General features: G+C 33.5%; 1 protein-coding gene across 1 annotated transcript; it reads right to left on the bottom strand.

Annotated features, from left to right (window-relative positions):
• Nucleotides 1–47: 47 nt before the first annotated feature.
• LOC134271921 (tRNA dimethylallyltransferase-like) lies at nt 48–24,294 on the bottom strand. Its single transcript, XM_062754154.1, has 12 exons — nt 24,148–24,294; nt 21,291–21,431; nt 20,835–20,933; nt 11,295–11,590; nt 8,566–8,702; nt 7,463–7,574; nt 6,802–6,920; nt 6,016–6,093; nt 5,802–5,911; nt 5,489–5,600; nt 5,277–5,328; nt 48–2,176 (listed from the first exon to the last, which is right to left on the bottom strand). Exons 1-12 carry the CDS (start codon nt 24,292–24,294, stop codon nt 2,032–2,034), a joined length of 1,548 nt encoding a protein of 515 aa, XP_062610138.1. The 3' UTR covers nt 48–2,031.
• Nucleotides 24,295–25,241: the final 947 nt, after the last annotated feature.

Here is a 25,241-nt window from a genome sequence, read left to right as displayed (position 1 = left end):
GTTATTATTTATCTTTTAATAAACTAAAATAATACAATGTGCCTTTGTTAAATGTTTATTATTTTTCTTCTAAAACATTTTTTTTTATAAAATTACAAGAGGCCCATGGGCCTTATTGGTGACCTGAGCATCATGCAACAACTTTACAACGATTGACTTTGGTTCATGTTTTAAACTAGATGTCATGGCATTCACAATTTTGAAAGAGGCACCATTGCTAATCATAACTATACACTTAGCATGTTTAGTTTGGTTACTTAATACCCATAGGCAGGGTAGGGGAACAAAAAAATGCATTTCAACTAATCAGTAATATTCAGCAATAATCAGTAAAGTGCCCCTACCACACATGAACCCCTTGGTCCACACATTTCACTATTTTGGAAAAGGCACCCTTGCTTATCAAAAATATTTGATTAATACAAAGGAGAAGATTTCAATCAATCAATTCATTTCCAGTATATAAGTAGACCCCCCCCCCTCTATGGTACCCCTGACCCAGGGGCGTTGAAATTCACAATTCAGGAAGAATGGCCCTTGCTCATCATAGCTATATAGGTAGTTCATCTGCTTAATACCCAGGAGCAGAGAAGAAGATTTTCAAACAATTTCTGCATTTTCTATATAACCAATAGAGCCCCGCCCTAACAACAGAACCGGTCCCTGACCCTGGGGTCATAAAAATCACAAAGGTATTCTTCCACATCATAACTATGTACTTAGTTTCTTTAATACCCAGGAACAGAGAAGAAGATTTTTAAAGAAATAATCTATTTTCAATATATAATCAATAGAGCCCCGCCCTAACACCAGAATCCCTGACCCTGGGGTCATAAAATTCACAAAGGTATTCTTCCACATCATAACTATGTACTTAGTTTATTTAATACCCAGGAACAGAGAAGAAGATTTTTACAGAAATAATCTATTTTCACTATATAATCAATAGAGCCCCGCCCTATCACCAGAACCCCTAACCCTGGGGCCATAAAAATTCACAATTTTGGAAGAGGCATTCTTGCTCATCATAACTACATACTTACTAGTTAGTTTATTTTATACTCAGTAGCAGAGAAGAAGATTTTCAAAGAATTAATGTATTTTCACTATATAATCAATAGAGCCCCGCCCTAACACCAGAACCCCTGACCCTGGGGCCATAAAATTCACAATTTTGCAAAAGGCATTCTTCCTCATCATAACTATGTACTTAGTTAGTTTATTTAATACCCAGGAGCAGAGAAGAAGATTTTTAAAGAAATAATGCATTTTCACTATATAATCAATATAGCCCCACCCTAGCACTAGAACCCCTGACCCTGGGGCCATGAATTTCACAATTTTGGTAGAGGACTCAATGGTCATTACATTCATGCTAACAGTTTGACTGCTTGATGTCCAGGAGTAAAGAAGAAGATTTTTAAATATTGCACTAATTTTAGTGGTTTTGGCCCCATCCCTCAGGCCCCAGGGGGGCAGGGACCATGAAAATCATACTTTTTGTTCCCCTTCATCCATAGATGCTTTATGGCAAATTTGGTTGAAATTGGTTGAGTGGTTGCAGAGAAGAAGCTGAAAATGTTCAAATGTTAACACACGACGAACGACGCACAACGATGGACGAAAACAGATAGCAATAGGTCACCTGAGTTTACTCAGTGACCTAATTAAAAAGAGATCACAAGAAAATCCCTGATTTTACACTATGGCATCCAACAAATGTTTCTTCACTATAACAGATAGTTGTCATATCTATACAGTCTATATGATTGTGAAGAAGCAATTATGTTTTACATATTTTACATAATCTGACTCGGAAAGGAACTCCTCCAAATATATAACGCTATGCATTTAATGCACATATAAAACATGGCACTTCAGAAAAGGCAAGTAAAAATTCATCACATTCTCCTCACTTCCACATTTAGAATCCATGTATGTAGAGAATGGGGCAGGGAGCACATGTGTTCATCATTGAGTACCTGGCATGCTTTGATTATTTATCCCACGTGTTGATCATTTCTCTGTACGTCAGCTTCCCTCTATCCCAGCACTATCCTCCTTGTCTGGTGTTTGTACATCACTGCTATCTGATATCGAGTTGGGGTCTCCCATTGTTCTTTTTTCTATCCTCATTTCTATGAATTTGTCTAAAATAACACTTGTCTCACCAAGTCTGAAATAAAAAATATAAATATCAAATAATTTCTTAACTTGAAATGCCTTCAGCTAACAGTCATTCAGCTCTATTTTGAATTCAGAAAATTATTTTTTCAAACCAGATTAGAAGACCACAGGAAACAATTTCATGTGTAATGGGACATAAATACAGATTGGTTACCTGATTAAATTCTATAAAGCCCAAAGGGCTTTATGGTAGATTTGATCATGTACCAAATTACAACCAAAACTGTATTTATATCTATATATGTTTAAATAGATACCCTATCAATTATATTTCTGACTTATACATAAGTGCATGTATTTGTGTAAAATAGTTTTAAACTCATGCATTGATTTATTATTTAAGCCTGATCAGTATAAATTGAATGTTGCACCCACTGGCCACTTACATGTATAATGTCACCATGAAAAAATTACATTATAACATTGATTGTTCATGAATTCACAATAAAATTGGGAGGGGGGGCAAATATTTTTATATACAGTTTATGTTTGTGTTTTTCAGTGCAATATGAATTAAATCTCTGTGAATTTGACTTCTTTATCAAATGACACTAAATAGTAGCCAAATGGTGCACTTCAGCTATTAGAACATACTTATTTGAAAATGTAACCTGATTCAGGTAAGCTCTAATTAAGAAATAAATAACAAGTTTATAAACTTCAATGGGAATTGAAGTGGGTCGGTCATGTGATCAAATCCTGTGAAGGCCGAAGGCCTTCTCAGAAGATTTGATCACGTACCGACCCACTTCAATTCCCATTGAAGTTTATAAACTTGTAATTTATTACTTATATATACATTTGAGACAGACAATTGAATACTTTCAAATATAAATTATTGCACTAACCGTCCGTCGTAGATTTTCAAAAAATGACGCAAGGTGTAAATCGGCTTGAATGGCGGTTACGCTTCGAATTCAGCAGGATAAGGATTTTATTTCTAAGGGAATATTTTGTATATATACATGAAATGCAAGTAGAGCAAGTCATTTTATATACAGTAAAACTCGTTTAGTACGAAGACGGATATAGCGAATTCACAGATATAGCGAAGTTTTTCTGGGTCCCCGACAAAATTCTTAACAATTCCTTGTAAAATTTTACGGTTATAACGAACTCTGATATAACGAATTTACGGATATAGCGAACTGATTTTGGGTCCCGTTGAAGTTAAATATAATGAAATTTACATCTTTTATAATGAACTTTCAAAGATCTCAAAATGTAATAAATTGAACTGACTTATTTTTGTTCATGGAATTGTATATATAATTCAATTCAAAATAAAACCTTAGTTATTGAAGGTATGTTTTGGAATATTTGCTTCCCTAACATACTTGATAGTAATACTTGAAGGAAAACCTGCATTTTGCGAATTCGCTCTATTTGGTTTTACGAATTCGTTATACGGTTATAACGAATTACGGATATAGCCAATTAAATTCACAGGTCCTTAGGACTTCACTATAACCGAGTTTTGCTGTACGAGGGGCATTTCAAAAGTTCTGGCAACTGTTTAATAAAACATTAACCGTTTTACGGAAATTATTGAGTTTGATATCATTGGAAAGATCAGAAAAATATACACAAATTGTCACATTACGTTATAATTTTTATGACGTAATAACTCCAAAAATGACGTCAGAATTCCGCATGTTTAGCACACTGACAATAAATATGACGTAACAAAAGACACAATTTGATCAAATTAAAATTATAAAGACAACTTTTGCTCATTACTCTGACGCAAGCTAACGGACGCAAATGCCAGCTGGTGGAATGTTTACATACACTACAATCTATCATATGGTGTTCTATTTCGGAGATCTTCTTGTTCTGAAATGGTTTAAGCGAGTGTCAATCTTAGCATGTTTTTCTCGAATATCGCTCAAACTATTGTGTAAAAGAGACCTAACTGTGAGAAAAAGACAAAGATGACAATCAAAGAAAATTAGATGATCCTGTTACAAAATTTAATGGCATAATTTCATCATGTCTTTTAACCAGATTTGTAGGATCGATGAAGGCTCAAGAGAAGTTAAGTTTAGTGTGCCCCATATTTTCTCGTAAAATCCAAAATGGCGCCGGCTCAATTGTAACTCCATCGTACCTCCACATATTCGCAAATTTTAAAGCATGGAAAATAAATAAGATTTTACATGTCTTTGTAACTTATAATCCTATTTTGGAGTCAAAAGTCAAAATCAGTAGCGAGTTTTTGGGCGCCGAAGTTGAATTAATATGAAAAAATACGCACAGAAACAAGTCAGGGGAAAGACTTTTGTACATTTTATTCGGAAATGGTAAGAGTCCTGTTGCTCAAAATATATTTGTTGGAAACTGCATTAATATACTTCAGTTTTATACAGAACATGTTTTTTTTTCATACAATTGAGAGCTATATAAAAGACCGAAAATCCAGCCGTATCATGTAAATAATAAATCTTAAATGAATGTCGATGATAGCATAACCGGACATAAACCGTGATAGTAAACAAACCATACAATGAAATATGGAAATGCTGATACACAGTAACATAGTCCTACTCTATCTCTTTGCAAATTAAAATTTTCTTTGAAATATTTTTTCAAATAAGCCTTTGGCAGCACTTTAACGATCATCTCATTTGGATAAAAAAGCGACTTTTCAGTATGCAAAACATTCTATACTCTGACGTCATTTTTGTCGTCATTACGTAATAAAAATTATAACGTGATGTCACAATATGTGTATATTTTTCTGATCTTTCCAATGATATCAAACTCAATAATTTCCGTAAAACGGTTAATCTTTTATTAAACAGTTGCCAGAACTTTTGAAATGCCCCTCGTATTTATGCACCGGTAGATATTATTGCGCCATGTGATTAGGTCACGTATTGACCTCTGACCTCAGACAAACTTCATACAGAATTGAAGATATTTGTTCTCCGTATGTTCATATAATAGAGAGATACCACAAATGTATATATTTGTTTATAAGGAATATACTTTTAATTTTATTACAGGTATAAATTCCAACACCTGTTTTCATATCAGATTTACATAACTGCTCTTTAGACAGGTCAATATAGAGATTACTACTGTACCTTTTCTTTATACTTTTCTGTCTTCTATAATGCTTTGATGACTTCAAATGATCTAATTAATAAAAAAATTGAATATCATAACTATGTATTCTGATCAAAAAATAATATGAGAAACTTCACTTTAAATATTGCTGAAAATGTTGTTTAATACGAGCTGACCCAACGTAGGTCAACATAAAAAAGGTTGACAAGTTTACAAGCTACAATCTTACTTTGCCATTTCTTCTTCATTACAAAAGTCTTGTTACAGATTTTACAATGGTTGAACTCCTTTTCATCATCATACTCAGTCAATGGTACGGGCTCCTGTGAGGGAACAACACCCTTGGAAATAGAAAATATAATATGCAAGTACATCATAAAAATCAAAATGGTAGGGTTGTTCTTGTCAAAAATTTTATTTAATTTTTTTTTTTTCTTTTTTTTTTAGAAATTTTGGAAATTTACCATGCTACTTACATAACTTGTCATGAAAGATTTTTAATTTTTTGTTTTTGGGTAAATAACAGACTAATCAAAGCTTACATTCACGTAATCCTGGACAATTTGTATGGCGGGATCATGGACTTTTTCCTTCCATTGACTCACATCTGTGGAATCTACTGCATACACGGGAGGAGGGTTACTTCCCTTGTCTATAGAAAAAGATGTATCATACTAATTTCTTTGTCATAAAAATGGGGGGAGGAATAGACCAATTAAAGATTAATATTAATTTGTGTCTAGTATTAACACTCACATCTTAAGAGTCGGCTTTTAATCCAGTGAATTTGTCTTCTAGCATATTGTCTTGTTGCTGTCTTCATTTTGTCAACACCTGTACAAAAGGAAAAAAATTACCTTAGTTTTGAAAATTTGCATTATCATCATAAAAAGGAAGGAAGGGATAAAGTTATGAACAAATACCATAAACTAAGAGGAATAATAAGTCTTATTATACATATGTACTGAATAAAACAAGGTTTACATCAAATAATCCATGAATTTCTCAGTGCACTGCACACATATGATATTAATACACAGGTCTTGATTTTGGCTGTATTGGGTGGAAATTTTGTATTGCAATATTTTAAATGTAGTGCAATGTGTATTGCTTTATTTCCGATTAAAAATTATATGAGCTTTTTAGATATTTTATTAGCTTCTTTTATGGCCAGAATGAATGTAACTATCATAGATCATAACTCAAAACATTCTTGTTGTCAATGAATCATCTACAGTTAAGCACCCATCTTTCAATGTTTGTCTATTATCTGGCTTTATTTCTGACATCCTAAACTTTGTACTGTAAACATATTACATTAGGCTGTGCATTCTTTTTAGTGTCCTTTTGCGGAAAGAAACTTCAATACATAAAATACAATATATTTATTTTATTCTAGGAATCTTGAGTCTATTCTTTAATTCTAAGCCTGAGTATTTGCCAGTTTATCTGTGCTGAAAAACGATATTTTTGTCAACAAACCACAATACTCTGGAATATTATAAAGCCCTATGGATACATGTTGTAAAACAAATCACACACCTTTTTCAAACATCAGTTTTCCCTTTTCTGAATTTCTTTCCTCCTCGGATAAAAGAAGATATTCATGGAACTCCTTAAATCCTATACTCTGAAATATCCCTGTTGTGTAGTCTATTTCTCTGTAACAAAATATTCATTTTTAAATCTTTATAAGTACACTTCAAACCAAACTGAAAACAAAATAAAAAAGTTCTAGTTCATCAACCCTGATTCAAAGCTTGCATGTAAAAGGTTTTAATTCATCTTCATTCAACAAGATAACCAGTATCAAGGGCCTTAACGAAAGTATATACATGTGTAGTTATAATAGTAAGATTTATCTCCCTTCCCCTACACTTCCACTGGTCAAAAGGAGACGGAACCAACTCCCAAAATATTCTACATTTATTCTTTCAAAATCTCCTACACCCTTATTTATTTATAAATTTTATAAATGTTCACAGAAATTCACAATCAAATGTAAATCTATTCAATAACCCTGACTAAATGAGCTAATAAAATTTTTATTATAGAATAAATGGGTTTAGACACTGTATACTTTAAAACCAGTCTTCCAGTTGTATATATTTAGTAATTAGATAAGGCATCTCTTCATTTTGAATTGGTTCCTGTATTCTACTCACTCCATTATAAAATAAGAAACATGGAAGACATGACTCACCTGTTTTCCCTTTCTCTCTTGGCATTGTACTGCTGATGAAAGTCCAGTAACTCCTGTATCAACCCTCTCTCTATCATGGTGTCTACTCGTTTATTTGTACGATCATCTAAAACTGAAATCAAAACATTAAAATATCTCATCACTATTACCTTCTTTACAGCCGAGTACATGTAACAGGGTTTTTTCGTCAGTTACATCAGTATAAATGCAAGAAATTTAGTTATGCTAAACCTTTTTGGTCAATAGCCTTATGACTTGGAAATTAAGTTGTAAAGAAATCAGAGTGGTCATTTTGGGCAGTTCAGACAGACATTGTTTATATGATCTGAAACTGTCTGCAAATCTAAACTGTCTGTACTTTAGCCATAAGTCATTTATCTTCCCGACTCCACATCAATACTAGCTTAAGAAATGGAATTGATGAACATAAGAAATTCCTGTCTATGAAGCATACCTGATATTGATGCATATAGATACTACAAGTGACAAATGGGACATTGTAAAGCAGCATAAGCCAGCACATGGTGAAGTAAGACAATAAGACATCAATCTACCAGCTCCTCCATTGTATTTGTGTTAGTAACCCTTCATCTGTTACAGGTATTTATAGATATGAATCATACATGACCTCCTGTCTAAGGTCAGCGGAATAAAAACAAATGAAGTTGGCTGTGTACTAAACAAAATTTTTTTAATATGATATCTTCTTATGTGATATACAATACATTGCTTTTTTATATCAGTCAATTCCATTATAGATTAGGAATAGACCGATATTGGGGAGGATGGACTTGTGGCTAAATGCAGACAGTTTAAATTTGCAGGCAGTTTTTGATAACATAATCATTGCAAATTTGTACAACCCAATGAACAAAATAATTAGCACAATAGTTACTTGTATTAAAGATGTGTGCAATATACTTAATGGTGATTTCATTATAGGTGATGTTATTTTGGGATGCAATTTTTTTCCCCAAAAAGCAGGACTTTAATATATGGGTGAAAATGGTTCATGGATCTTTTGATTTCTCAATCCACACACACTTACAGACATACAGACAGTATACACCAATGTTTGTACACATTATTTTCCTCTGTCTTACCACTTTGTTCGCTCTGGACCCACAGGACACAGGTGTTGGGATACCTTAGTTTTGTGACCCCCTGACAATCAGCTGATTTCTGGGCCTTGTAGATTTCACTCACTGGAACCCCATGAACATCATAAACTTCCAAGGCCCTGAAATCACAAGCAAACCACAGTAGTAATGTACAGCATTTAAATCATACATTAATACATCTACTTAATGCAGCACTCCCCAACTTATGATGGAAAAAAATAATGTAAATTGGGCATTAAAAATTTAATCATTTAAAAGGGAAAGATGAACAGTGAATTTAGCATAAAATCATACAGGTGACTGAATGTTGGAAATGTGAAAGCCATACCGATTTCTACACAAAGCCAGAAAGTATTCTGATTTCACATCAAAAGGATGATGTCACTATAAAGGCTTATCTCCTGTTAAAGAAGATTTCTTATGCTCCATGACCATAAAGGTATAAAAATTATGTTTAATGTAATAATCACATAAATACGAAATGGTTTCCCACATAAAAGAAATTTATTATTTTAATCCCCATAAAGAGGAGAATGTCTGCTCTAGGATCAAAATGTCTTCAACAAGCTGTAGTTTTTATTTCATGAGCAGATAATTCCTGTTTGTGAAGTAAACCCCTAGTTATATGCAATTTTTAAATCTTATCAGTACATGTACAATTATTTTGAAACATTTCTTTTGCCTAAATGGTCCATCAAAATCATTATTCAAGACTTTGAAGTTTAAAAAAAAAATATTTCTTGGTGAATTAAAAGTATCTTTTATAATAATATGCACTGAACACATGTATCAGAACTGAAATGCCATTGGATAAACTAAGGTAGAATGCTTCTCTGATATAAAGGACTGCACTATATGACTCTCTGAAATCAGAGTTCACATATAAAATTCTCAGACACACGATTCTTTACTTAAACTAAATTTAGGGAGAAATCTACATCAACCAACACAAAATAATAGCATTAAAAAGTACTAAACATGAATATTCATAATTTCAAACCACTGAATAAAATGTTGTCAAAAAGAGATCAAACTATTCAAGATTTCACACCTGGAGTATGTTTTTACCATATGAAATGATGAGCTGTCTCCTAATAATGAAAATGAGCCACTATATCAACTCCTATATGTGAGTTTTCTTATATTGAAATTCTGTCTTCTTCACAAATTATAATTATTAACCTTTTTCATGTTTTAGAGAGTACAAAGTAATTTTAAAAATTATATACAAATAGATTAATGTATACTTCATGCTTTCACAATGTGCTAATGTCTGGGAAATGATTTAACCTTGACAGAGAAAAAAATGTCTTTTGTCCATTTTCAATGTCTCGCTGCAAACTTTCCACTGAAGCCCTGTTGAAATGTGATGGTATTTCTATTTCATATCTACATGATAAAAAGCTGATTTTTTAATTAACACTAAGGGTAATTAACATTTCATATACATTTATCTGTGTTCGCTTTTTGCAGATTACTTATTGGACAATCTGTTCATAAAAACATGCAACCTTTTTCTCATCATTTAAAAAAAAGTAATTAAATTCAGAAACTGCACAGTTAATGAAGGAAGTGCACCATCTAACCTTTCTAGGAGTACTTTAAACAAACATGGGCAATAAAAAATGTTTTTTTTAAAAAAAGATGTCATAATCCCTCAAAGTCAGTGAGAAGTGTCTCGACTTTTCCGATTTGTCGTAAAAAAAGACTATTAATAATTGAATATGTTAAAGATTAAAATAAATTGACTTTATCGATGTTAATAAAGATTGTACTTTTTTTCCTTTCAGGGACGCCCACAAGTATCCGCTTGATTTACACATAAGAACAATACAGTCAAGTCTCACGAAAGGACATTTCATTCATTGATATGTTAATTATTCGTCCCATTTTTCTATTGCTCCACAAAAAATCCATGACAAAGTGGTCTCTTGAAGCTATAAAAATAATTTGATACATTTAGTTTTTGTTACATATCTTTAACATAAATTATCCGCTAGTCTCTTGTTTAATATGCAGAGGGTAAAACTGAATGTGAAATCAAAGGCATGAATGACAGTTTAGATGCATCTATTTATTTCATTAAAGTCTGCGCACTTTTACACTGACTCCTTGCATGTTTATATCTCAAGTCATCTAAAAGCACTTTATACCTGAATGCATTTCCAATTTCCATGTCAGTAGAGAACAACATACCGAACTGATAAACAATTTTTCTAATCATGTCTGAGCATCAATTATCTGAAGACGAGCAAAATAGCAATTAATTTCCTGTCTATACACCTCCTTTCATATTTTAAAAGGTAGAGATATTCCAACTAAAGACTCTATGCCTACCTACAAAGTGAAAGATGAAATTAAAAAAGAAGAATTTACTAAGTATGTTAAAATAAAGGCAAGGACTTTTCTTCTACAACTTACATTACTATTTTAAATAGATGAATTAATAATGCTGTTTGAGTGACATGATAAAGGAAATTAAGCTGTAATTTTTGTCATCAACCTCTAAGTAGGCCAAAAGTTAGCTAAAACTGGACAGGGGCAATTTAATGTCATGTCAAATTGAATTTTTACCAGTCTTCATACAGTTCAACACAAAATGATGCCAAAATTGGAAAAAGTATTTTCAAAACATATATAAACCCTTTGAAATTTTTGTGGACAAATCATAATAGATTGATTTTCATCAATAAAATCCACAAAATGACTACCTTAGCATTTTCCGCCTGTCGTTGGGGTGAAGGCGGCTGGCTGTCAGTGGATCTATGGACTGTAGACTCTGGTACAGGGTGCGAGTGTCCAGGTCTCGGTAAACGCTGTCCTTCTCGGATCGCAGATGATTACAGCTCTCCTCCTCTGTTACAACCTCACTCAATTTATCCACTTCCTCTTTTCTATTGGTCTCAGTGTCACCATCTTTTCCTTCCTTTTCACAAGCTTTATTGGCCTCAATGTCACCCTCTTTACCTTCCGATGGCTCTGAACTCATCTTTGCTCTTTGGATATCCTGCAAAGAGAGAAATATGTATGTAAGAGTTATCCCCCTTTTGCTGCTATTTTTTGCGACAAAGTACATCGAGGTGAAACGAACCCTGAATTATGCAGATGAGGAACATATATCATTATCTAAAGATTAAGTTAATGAATATCTGTGACATGGTGAGTAGAAATTGCATGGATTTATTCATGAAGTTTTAGAATGATAGATAGGGACCTAAGTTGTAATGGGTTAAATTTGTCCCCTTAAACCAGGTTAATTAATCCTGCTTAGAGAAAAATAAGCCTTTTTCCAAAATACATTTGTATAATCCCCAGACATGCATACATTGTACTTTGGTATTCCTAAAGACTAAAGATTAATTATGAATCTTTGGTCCATTAAATTTGGGTCTTATAATTCAGCAAATTTAGATCTTGGTAATTTAGCTAATTTATCAACAATTTATTATAACCATGCACAAATATGAACATTGGTATTAATACATACATTGTTATACAGTGGTTTTTATAAAGGAATCTCTTTATGAGTAACAAACAAGCAAAGGAACCTCACAAAAACATTCACAGTTCTATCATCACCGGCAATAAAAATGTGTGGTTCCAATTAAATTGTGTACAGCTGAATTCAGATTTATTTGAAAAGAAATTCAGCAGACAGAAAATGAAATTGACTAATTGAACAAAGATTTTTCTTCTGATAGCTATTCCCCTGAGCTTGCAGTTCTTTGACTTCAGTGTGAAGAATCCATTGATACATGGTCTTGAATCTGACACCACAAAATTCTGGACGGAACAAAGGCACCATTGCTGAGGTGATTTAGGAGGGGGCAGAAACCTTGAAGTGTGTCCAGGGAAGTCAGCATGACCACTGGACATCTATAACAAGATTGACCTCTCTTAGGATTATCTCTAGTAATGGACAATTAACACTGAGGACAGGGGCAATGTTAAAAATGTGGAGGGGACAATAAGGGGAGGGAGGCTGTATTGAGGGTTCTCTGCGGGACAATCACATAATGTATGGCTAAATATAGCCATGATGTAATGCTTGTTAATTTCATTTAATTAAAGTACATGTGCAGATGTAATAGGTATTATAGTGATGGTAATATTTAAAGGTACCCATTTATCTGTTACATTTTATGAGTAGCCCATTATTAGCCAAAACTTGAAGACTTTGTCATTTGTCCAAACTACTGACTTCTTACAATTATCAGTTGTACAGTTTCACTGTATATGGAACAAAAAAGGTTGAGACAAAAAATGATTGGCTAAAAAGCCCTTTCAGCGCAGCTTCCCGTTTTTATAAGTGATCCTCAAAAATTACTTGAGTAAGAACAAGGACACCTATTTTATCTCCATTCAAGGTCTAAATGGGAGGAAAATGATAAGTGTGACTAGACATCTTTTTTAAATGGACCCCTATAAAAAGACCCTTCTGTCATCTTTGACAGACCCCTTGGAAAGTCCGCTCCTTACAATGTGCCCTAATCCTCCACTGTCCTAAGAGGCACTGCAACAAGTGTATACAAATTCTCTGACAAGTGTATTACAACCTAGCAAATTGACTCCAAGTGCTTGACTATTAATTCCCTGTTAACTCTAATGACTTCAGTATGCATTTCAGAGCCCCTCATAAATTGTAACTACAGTAAAACAGCTGGCCCATCCCTTACACAGATAGCTGCTGATTTCACAAATTGTCTCCGAGTAGAAAATGATACACCATCATTCCTCTAACCTTCCCATCTAAAAAGAAAAATCCCCTCCCCTAAATCACCCAGCCACAGCACTTGTAGAAGTCTCCCTTCTGATAACCTTTTATTTTTACAACTTTTGCTCATTTATTGCTTTCTCCTAATTGCTGCTAATATCCCCCAGACGATGAAATTAAATTTCACCCCCTTTTTGTGGATACATGTAAAACAACTTAGTGCACCTACTTGATATGACCTGCAATGTTTTAAAGTGTCAGGTAATTGTGTATTTTTACAGCAACCTCAAGCAAAAACTTCTGGGCCCCCTGCAGCTTTCAGCATAACCTGTTAAGGTTGATTTGTACTACACTAGACACAACATGGGAGGCTACCACTCTCAGATTTTCTCACACATTTTTTATTTCATTCACAAAGTGCCTCATCTGGTTTTTGAGATTGATCAGGTTCTACTTTACATTTATGATAAATCTCTAATGGTTTACCTCTCTGTGGTCAGGATCACTCAAACCTCAAAGGGGTCACGGAAATGTATGTGTCACTTCTGAGAGAGGGAGGGAGAGGGAGACAGAGGGAAGAGGGAGGAAGAGGGAGAAAGAGAGAAAAGGAAGAGAGCAGGGGAAGGAGACAAAGGGAGAGAGCAGGGAGAGAGAGAGAGAGAGATTACTCATGTTTATTGATAATCACATTAAGATAAGAACAATTACATGCTGCTGTGATGCAGAGAATTCATTTAGTGTCAGACTTCATAATCATTTTACCCTTCATTTTAGGAATAATTAAGTAATTAAATGACAGAATGAACAAAAAAAGTTAATAAGAAAAGGTCACAAAATTAATTCCTTCAACTTTTCCCCTATTGCAGTATTTCTGAATGAGCGAATGGAATATTACTATAATTTGATGTTATTACAATTGGATGTTGGATGAGCTTAATTATAGCATCTAAATGAAGCTAGACTAATCCAACACTTTCTCATCATATAAATGTATTTCCTGAATTATACACAAGTTTTGTTTCATAATCTTGGGAATTTCATCTTCAAAATATGCACTCTTGGTTCTTTCATTCATTCACAACTAAATTAAAAAAACAACATATTTGCAAGGTGCTCAGACCATCTCATTTAAGTACATATTAGGTCAAAGTTTTACTTATCATATTTAATTAAAGTTATAAATGTCAATGCAACTTGTTTTTCCCTCAGTTCAAACTGTTATTCTTTCAACTTGAAATGGTAATTGTGGACATATAAAGTTTAATTAATGCAAGGAAAATGCATGATTAATTAAAAACTCCAATCATTCATCCATAAAATTAAAATTCTAAATGTATGCCAAAATCAATACTGTCAAAAGTTTTAAAGAAATGTATTAATGATAGTAAAGACCAATCTAACTTTTTGAAAATAAACTATTTATATTAAGGCCATATAAAATTAATCTTTAGATTCTCATCCCCGCCCGCCCCTCTCAAAATATGTCCCGCCCCGATGTTTTTTATTTTGATTTTTGGGTATTTTCATGTATTTTTATTCAGTTTTTCAAAGTTTAAGAGTTATCTCCCATTAAAAGTCGCGTGTCGCTATTTATAGCAAAAACGCCATGTGAAGAATGGAGAAAAATCAGCAATAAAAGCAGTTTAAATATGTAAGAAAAAGATAATTTGTCAGTATAGAGAAGGAAGAGAAAAAAATTAGCATAAACACATATAGATACCATCACTGGCAGGAGCAAGTCTTTAGAGAGATTGTAACTCAGTAAAAATAGACGAGGAAAATGACACCTGGTCAAGTTATATATAACGATCTCCAGCTGTGTAACTTTGCTTTGAAATAATAAAAAAACCTTAGGCTACAACATCGTAGACAGACTTAAGAGAAGGCCTAGATTTTTCAGTAGAATAATTATTAGAACATTTATATAGATTTTGCAAAATAAGAAGTCAGGCATACACAATTTATTGGTATCCCCACTTCATTTTGTTCAGGGTGTGCCGTATAATGTGTACTTGATAATTTGTTGATTAACAATAAATATTTAATTTTTAAAGCAAACATTTTCTTTAAATATTTAAAAGAATATGAAAAGAATTAAATCTATTCATATTTGCATTAACATAATGAAAGTTGTTAGAACTTGTTTCTTATCCTTTTGCTTGACAATAAAATATGTTCAAAACAACATAATGAAAAAAAAATGTGTAAGGGGCGTCCATTGTTTTGTTGATACTTACAAATTAACAATTATAAAAAATAAAAAATAAAATCCGCCCACCCGCCCCAATTTTTTAGCAAATTAGGATGAGAATCTAAATATTAATTTTACCTGGCCTAAAATATCATGACTTCATGTGATTTTTTTCTGAAAATTCTTCCAAAGCATTACAGAACATAAATATGTAAAGAAGGTATGTTCAAGGTTTTTGGAAGACTAACATACCATTGAATATGACTTATTATCGACTCCCCTAGGACAAGGAAGAATGTTTTGCTACATTAGGTAATAATGTCATATGCATGTTTTGAATGTTTTGTAGGAAAGGAAAAGCCAAGAAATTAGTTCCTCTCCCTCATACACAACCTGCCCCTGGTACTGAATTCATAATATAGGTATAGACATTGTATTATGTAAGAATCAGGCAATCTATGATTCCTGTTCTATTTGGAGGAATCAATACAAATAAATCAAGGAAAAGCAGATAACAGTTACTTTAAAAAAACCATGTATAGCATTGACCTCTTGTGTAATTGAAATACGAAAATTATTCACCTTTGCAAAAACCTAGAGGTGACAAAAATCAGCTCTTAACTAGAAAACTAAGGGCCATTAAAGAGGAGTAATAACTACTTATTAAAACATTCAGGATTGCATATATACAGACAGACAAAGTAATGTAACTCTTGACAAGAGATGTTTGTTAAACAAAGATGCCCACTTCCCCCAATTAATTTGAATTTTTCCAAGTCCAAAGGACATAACTTTGTCAAAAAAGGACATGGTAAATCTGTATACTGAATTTCTTTTCAGTATGTGCAACCTCTGCAAAGAAAATGTACAGAAACTAAAAATTATTGGAATTTTTCTAAGTCCAGAGCTGCCAACATTCTGAAATAACAAATAGTAAGGCGAGGTCTACGGACCACCTAGGCCCTCTGCCGCTGATGTTGTTTTGTAAATGAACATGCAATTTGAGGCATGTTTCTATTCTGTTTACTTTAAAACATTGACATGAATGTGATTGGCATTCTAAAACCGAAACGATGATACAAGCAAGCGTTGTAAGAATAATGAATATATTATAACTGTAGAAACTATATAGACTGCCAGCTATGAAAATACGGGTATTATAAACTTTGAACGAAAAAAAACTGCAATCGGAAGAATATAGAGAGAAATCGTAAGGCGTATTTTAGACGCTGATTTCGCACGCCTTACGCCAAAATCGTAAGGGTTGGCAGCTCTGTAAGTCCAAGGGGCATAACTCTATCTAATATGGCCCAATTGTATCCTAAACAGAATTTGACCTACATATTCTTAAGATAAATCTGTATACCAAATTTCATTTCAATATGTGAAACCTCTGCACAGAAAATGAATGGAAACTGATGGTGGACCGACAGACTGACCCACTGACCGACAGACAGCAGCAAAGCCATGCACCCTCTCTTCTTCAAAGTGGGGCCTTAAATTATAACTCAATATAGTAAATTTTGTGTAAAATGTGAAATTTGCTCTATACAATGTACAAAATTTGAAAATGTTGGGTTGAAAATTAATTAAGTTACAGTAGTCACTATAAAGTGTGATGATGTCAGATGAACATTCAAACATGAGTATAGACAAACAGACAAAGTGATATTAACCCAAACATGATCCCAAAATCAAAAGGCCCCTAATAACTGCTGAAGTTACCTACCTCCAAGTCAACGATGTCAACCACTCACACATATGCAAATAAACCACTATATCTATGTCTACTTAAAAAACTCAGTGAAGTGATGAGAGAGACAGTGAAAGTGGTTGATTGTTGAGTCTAGATCATGATTTAGAACAACCAGCTACCTGGGAATGTCCTTAAATATAATGGAGATTGTAAAAATAGAAATTGGGGGTAAAAAATAAAACAAGTGATCCTTTTATTTTGGATAAAAAAAAATTACGATTACTAAAACTTTAAAAAATTGCTTATATCAAAGGGTTTTTAATGACTGAGAAATTACAGGTAAATTGTCCTGATGCACTGGACATAGTGCAGAACTTGACCATTACTGAGGCTACATCCACAATGCATAAAGTATATGTAGTTCTGACCAATCAAAAAGAGAGAGATACAAAAAATATCCAGGAACAAATGTAACAAGCATTGTCATCACTGCTGGAATTTTGGATTTCCATAAATAATTTCCTTATTAAATATTACATAACAAAACCCGGAAAAAAGATAGGGCAGATTCACTACATCTGTACAAAAAGGTCGACAAACTCTGCACAATTATAAAGCATTAAATTAGGTGTAATCTTAAGAGAAATCTGCTGCAGATAACCTACTTTGGACTTTTAATTTTATCATGAAGAAACATTTCCTGGACCCTCAAGATTTACAGAGAGACTGACGTCAAGCGTGTCCCCCTACTTTCTGATGGGTACTTCACATCAAGGAGTTCTTCTGGGTTCTGTACAGACAAAGATAAACCATACATATGATAATTATCTTCATTTTTTCTTCTCTGTACAGTCACCTCTTTTTGAGAAACCAAATTGAATGTGAAATATTACAGCTTGTAATATCTAATCTTAGATATATTTTCTTCCCTTCTTGTCATTGCTTCTATACAAAGAAGAATTAGAACTGAAGGCTATGTATATTACTGCATGACCCCACCCCCACCCTCCCCAAAACAAACACACACACTCAAAATAAAGAAGTCCTTTTCCCTAAAATCTCACAAGACATTAAACTGCTACATGTAATATGAACTTCCATGGCTTTTTAACAGAACATTGCTAGAGCTTTATCTAAATCATTTCACAGTCAAAGAAATTCAGAGCAGCATATTTTCAGGATAATTTTAAAATTTTTACCTTTTTCAAATATTTGTAAGAAAATAATTATTTTCTTTATTGTATTTTAAACACTAAAAAGGAAAGCTAATGTGAAGTTTACAAGTCATAAGCCAAGAATAAAACCAGAAGTCTCTGATGAAACTGTAGCTCTACTGGTCTGTATGTATAACAATAGAAAAGTAGCACTTGGATTTAAAACTTTGCAGCAGGCAGCAATAAAATTACTGTACATCTAATGTGTATGGCCATTTCTAGTAATAAACAGACTCAGATTACAAATCTTTTTTTCTGCCAGTGACCTAAAACTTCCCTAAATGACCTTGAGTCAACAAGGTCATGTCCCCAACAATATGCCCTCAATATCTGATGTTGGGCAAAACATTTACTCTTGTTTTCCTGTTAAACATAAAAATACTTCATCACTGAAAATGGATGTTTAAACAAGAGGCCCATGGGCCTTATAGGTCACCTGAGTATCATGCAACAACTTTCCAACAAATTAAATTTGCTTCATGTTTTAAACCAGAGGCCATGGAATTCTGACACAATTTTGAAAGAGGCACCATTGCTTATAATTATACACTCAGCATGCTTACTTTGGTTACTTTTAAATACCCCGAGGTAGATCAGAGTAACAAAGAGAAAATGCATTTCCACTTGATCAGCTGTGCACCCCATCCCACAGGAACCACTGAACCTGGGGCCACATCTTTCAAAATTTTGGAAATTTTATAAATTTTATTTCATCATGTTGTTGATTAATACCAAAGTGCAGATTTCAAAGCATTAAATAATTTTCAGACAATGTACCCCCCCCCCCCCAGTACCTCTGTCCCAGGGGCCAGGAAAATAACCGTTTTTGGAAGAAGCAGCTTTCTTCATCAAAAATGTATACTAAGATCTTTGGCATAATACCCAGGAACAAAGGAAAACATTTTCAAAGAATTCATGCATTTTCACTAAATTAGTGAAGATGCATAAATTTATGAATTTATGCATTTTCACTAAATTAGAGCCCCGCCCTAACACAAGAAGCCCTGATCCTGGGTCCCTGAAATTCACAAATCTCAAAGAGGCATCCTTCCTTCTCATAACTCTGTACATTGTTCATTGGTTAAATACCCAGGTGAGAAAAAAAGATTTCTAAAGAATTTATGCATTTTCACTAATATTATCAATAAAGCCCCACCCTAACACCAGAACCCCCCAACCCAGGGGACATGAAATTCACAATTTTGGAAGAGGCAGTCTTATTCAACATAGCTATGCACTTGGTTAGTTTATTTAATGCCCATGAACAGAGAAGAAGAATTTCAAAGAATTTTTGCATTTTCACTAATTAATCTATATAGCCCCGCCTTAGCACTAAAACCCCTTGCCCTGGGGCCATGAAATTCACAATTTTGGAAAGAGGCAGTCATTTTCAACTCAACTATGCACTTGGTTAGTTTATTTAATGCCCAGGAGCAGAAAAGTAGAATTTCAAAGAAATAATGCATTTTCACTATATAGCCCCGCCCTGCCACTAGAACCCCTGACCCTGGGGCCATTAGATTCACAATTTTAGAAGAGGCAGTCTTATTCAACATGACTATGCACTTGGTTAGTTTATTTAATGCCCAGGAGCAGAAAAGTAGAATTTCAAAGAAATAATGCATTTTCACTATATAACCTATATAGCCCCGCCATAGCACTAAAACCCCTTGCCCTGGGGCCATGAAATTCACAATTTTGGTAGAGGACTCAATGCTGATTACAATCATACCAACAGTTTGACTGCTTGATGTCCAGGAGTAAAGAAGAAGATTTTTAAAGATTACACTAATTTTAGTGGTTTTTGCCCCATCCCCCAGGCCCCAGGGGGGCAGGGACCATGAAATTCATAATTTTTGTTTCCCTTCACCCATAGATGCTCTATGCCAAATTTGGTTGAAATTGGTTCAGTGGTTTCAGAGAAGAAGCTGAAAATGTTCAAATGTTAACGCACGACGGATGACGACAGACGAAAACAGATGGCAATAGGTCACCTGAGTTTACTCAGGTGACCTAAAAAATGCACTGTTGCTTAAGAATCCAAACTTTAAACAATATTTTTTCTCACTACCCTACACGGTATAAGTAATTTTCTAAATAACTTAAGCTAAATCACAACTAGCTACTTCAAAGTTATTTACCATTCTTCTTACAATTAAGAATACATGATGATGATTAAAATTGCAAAATTTTTCAAATTTGTATTTTTAAACAGTAGCTATAAACCGCTTCCATATAATAAGTTGTTAGAACTTGTAACCATTCCCTTTGTATTCTATACATGTATAAACCTTTGATTACAGGTTGCAAGCATTTGTAAATATTGGCAGATATACCCTTTAACCCTGGGCATTGAATATGATCATAACTTAGTTTCACACTATATTATCCATAAAACTTTTTTTAACGTAAAATACTTTTTATAGTGTGACTTACCTCTGATTTGATCAGGGTATTCCAAAGCAACGATTCAATATAGTAGTTTGTTCCTCCCACTACAATGGGTAGTTTCTTATCCCTCAAAAGTTGCTCTATCTATGGTAGTCACTAAGGAATAATACCAATTTCAATTGATTTTTTTCTTCACAAAACTGACCAGCAGCTATAGTTAGCAGAAAGAAAAACAATGAAAACATGAACTTCACTATATAAAGAAACTCCTCACTTTCTTTCCTAGTTCTACAAGACAGCCTATCATTCCAAATATTTCATTCATTATTCGCTGGGATTTTTTCATTATAATCATAAATAAAATTCACATTTTTCATCATAGCCTTAAATTCAACAACATATTTTAAAAGAAATATTCGGAAAAAAAATTAATTTTTAACTATGGATCCAATCCAATTCACTAACAGTTAATTGTTAAATCATGTAGAAATCAAAGGATACTACAGGTAAAGCCTTGCCCCTGAAGCGGTGGATGTGATAATCTTCTTCTAGTGGACTGACATAGTTAATCATGTGATGAGGACACAGGTCCTGTTCCTCCGAGGTCACTTTGTTAGTAACAATGTCCAGTCCCTGATAAACCTGCAACAGATCAAATATTTTGTATTTCAATCACTAATAAACATCAACATATGAACATTTTTGTGTATTAAACTATCCATCATCCATGGCACATCACCAGTGTTTTTTCTTTATTTCAAAATAAAGGTTTAAAAATAAATTGTTACAGGCTTGATGTTTATGAAAAGAATCTCTATCAACCTTACAACAATTTTTGATTTCTATGCAGCATTTTAATCAATTGAAGTGGTCAATTTGGCTGTAAGCCAGTTTTTATGGAAAACACTACACCACTACTTGCATTGAATATGCTGTAATGGATATACAGTGGAGCCTCATTTATCCGGACGCTTTGGTTCCCAGTCAGTTTGTCTGGATATGTGAAGCGTCTGGATATCTGAATTACCAGTTAAACAAGACAACATTACGTTTAAAATTTCTGTTCCAATAAAAAGTCGTCCAGATACTGAAGCATCCGGATATCTGGTGTCCGGATATCTGAAGGTCCACTGTACCGGTATCCTAATACACATCCAGCAAACCTGTTGATTAATCTATATAGCCTGAATTACCTATATAGCTTTATCAAAGTATTCAGAATAGGTTGAATTAGTTATTTTATCACACTTTTTAAAAGGATGTGCAAAAAGTTACATCTCAGTGTAATATTCAACTTTGCACTCTTCTGAAAACAAGACAAGAAAAAAAATTGCCCATCAAATTGCGTCTTTTTGAGAGACTTTTACTCAAAGTTGTAAAATTTCTGGCCTAGTGGGGCTAAATAAAGCAGTACAATTTGAATGAAATTATAAAGGAGGTCAATGGTCTGACAACAACACAAACTAGAGTTACTGTGAGCACTCATCTTCGCTAGCCAAGAGTTTCTGATACGCTACTCTCCTCATAAACCCTTGGCCTACGGTGTTCATAGAAATCGGGATTTTTTTCCAAAGTTCTGATTGGATTTTAGTACACCCAGGTTGACCAATCAGCAATTGTTTTTTGTAAATGACGATATTTGCGTTCGGGATACATCTTCACTCTTTAATCTTGGAAATGAAAAACGCAAGTAAACAACGATTCGTAAGATAACATTCAATTCTATGAATAGCCATGGTGTCATCCAATATCTTCTAAATATGTGATTAAGAATCTATATTGAAGCTTTAGATTTGTTCTATAAATAATGAATAAACATAACTCAATTATTGCTTCTTAATTATTCTTGAAAAAACTTTGATTTAATTTCTTTAAACACGTGTCTTTATTTCTGGCGATGACGCAATCTGTGCGTACCTGATAGATTCGAGATCACGTGACGGAAAACAATCCTGTCTTTTGACTTCACCGTATGCCAAGGGTTTATGAGGAGAGGAGCGTATCAGAAACCCTTGGCTAGCGAAGATGGTGAGCACTGAGCTCATTAAATGATACCCCCGCCTCCCATATGATTATAATGGCAAAGTTTATGTTTTACTCTGGAAGTATATACCCTCCTGCTTTTCAAAGAGGGGGTATAATGATAGGTAATAATTCTGATTCAGCACCATGTGAAGCAATCTGACATACTTATCCATGCCTCAATATACAAAAAGAGGTGTACATCATCCAGACATTGAAAATACACCCTTTGGTGAGACACTATTTAAAAACTAGAACTATCTTTGATTTGGGTTGCTGTTTTGATAGCTGCAATAATGTAGCCCCCTCCGATTTTTTTATCTGATGTTTTCTGGAGAGGGCTACAATTCCACAGCATCTCCGTAATGGTGCAAAAATATTTTTTTTAATATGGGCGACTGCAGGCAGAATAAATTGTTTTTACATTCAACTTACTTCTAATAAGACAAGATTTTTATTCACTGTCGACAACATAGCCCGTTTAACACAAAAACCATGTAATAAAATAAATCTGAGTGTTTACTTGTCGCTTCTACTCAGCAGCCATAACAGTTCACACGTTACATACTGAGACTTGCACTTGAAATTTAGAATAACTCAATAAAGCAGGTGTCAGTGTTTATAAATAATTGTGATGAATAGTATCTGTAAACATTGATAAATGAAATCATACCATGTGTTATTTTTATGAAAACAGCGATATTTAGGCTTAAAATAAGGTAATTCCAAAGAAATCCGCTCCCTAGAGATCCTTAATCTCATTGACTGTCTCAAAATAAAATCTCTCAAGGTCAGTAAACATGGCGGATAAATTTAAGTTGTGATGTTGACATACTCGAAAAATAAACAACAATGGATTTTTCTGTATATTTTTGGATCAATTTATGTCTTGTATAACTACATTTTGGAAGTCCGGGAAGACATGTTAATTAAAAAGCCGTTTTCTGACAATTTGAGCTGAAATCCGTGCTGGAGTGAATCGCTGCCGCATTGCACCATTACGGAGATCCTAAAGAGTTGTAGCCCTCTCTCCCCCCCCAAAAAGGGAGAGGGCTACATTATTGCGGCTACTGATTTGATGGTCCATAGCACAAATAAAGTCAAATTACTCAAATACTTGCAACATTCTGTCTATTTAATTTTAAAAGAAATAGATTGCAAAAAAATTTTTAAAAAAAATAGTTATCTAGCTGTTCTGAATAGGTTACCAGAGTATTTTAAAGCTACAGTATATAATTAATTTAAGCTATATCGTTACACCATACACCTAAATTTAATGGCTTAGTATATCTAGAGTCTGTTCGATACTTTTCAGTACTTATTTATCGTTTTTCACCTGCATAGAATCTGTACTGATTATCTCTCCATTGAATCTTCTACCTATTTCTATTGCCAATTTTGATTTTCCTGTGCCAGTTGCCCCAAGAACAAACACTACTGGTACTGGAACACGCAGAGACGGTGCTAACATGGAGGCTGCCATATTGAATTTATAGTAAATTCTGGTCCGTCCCCGGGGTAAACCCGGATAAATGAAATAATCAATTCGTACTAAATATTATTCGTTTACAGTGACAACAAATAAGGTTTTCAAGTAATTCAGGATACATTAAAAAAAGAGATCTGGACATCCATCATTTCTTAATTAATAAGTGGCACAATAAAGACTGATGCAAAAGTTTTGCATATTTAACCATTCATTGGATTATTATTTTTAACTCCTTGCACTGCAGATGGATTTGTCATGTTTATAATTTTTTCCCGCTTTTGTTCTTCAGAATTGAGGTCCCAGATGATTGTTATAAATCAGTTCTATTTACGTCGTTATGCATTCCTTGTCTTTTAAATTTTCTCCATTCCTGTTTAATTCTTCCTGCTTCCTGGTATTGTTAATATTGAGTAACCAGGAAACCTGAATAATTAATTCACAGGTACCAGAAGAATCTTAAATTATATGTTTTGCTATTTTTACTGGAAAACTTCCTTATTTTGTAGTTAAGTCATTCTTATTTTATAAACTTCCTGTCATTATAGGGTCATAATTTTGAGAATTGCTTTTCAACTTTGAAATTAAAAATCATCATGATCCAGAATATAAAACAACTTGTTACGAGACCGAGGACATTCTGGATCAAGGAATCATTTACAGTAAGAAGAACAGTTGCTCTCAAATGCTTTTCACATTCGAGCACTTGCAGACTTATAGTAAAATTCAATAAAACTTGATCATGGGGTCCGTTATACAAAAGAAATTACCACTACGATTAAAAACTTGAGCTGACTGTAAAATTAATGATAAGTTTGCTAGAATAAAAATATCTTATTAAAATTCCTTTTAAAAAGAATATAAAAATTTTAAAATTAATGTAAAATAGAAAGTTATGAACAGAATAAAATTTTGGTCTTAGTCGTAAGTTCTTTTGTAAAACG

This window comes from Saccostrea cucullata, unplaced genomic scaffold (genome assembly GCF_032062105.1).
Source record: "Saccostrea cucullata isolate Sc308-1 unplaced genomic scaffold, CSIRO_AGI_Scuc_v1 ctg790, whole genome shotgun sequence".
Classification (NCBI taxonomy): Eukaryota; Metazoa; Mollusca; class Bivalvia; order Ostreida; family Ostreidae; genus Saccostrea; species Saccostrea cuccullata.
Note: the sequence above shows the minus strand (reverse complement) of the source record. Positions and strands in the feature narration are given on the sequence as shown.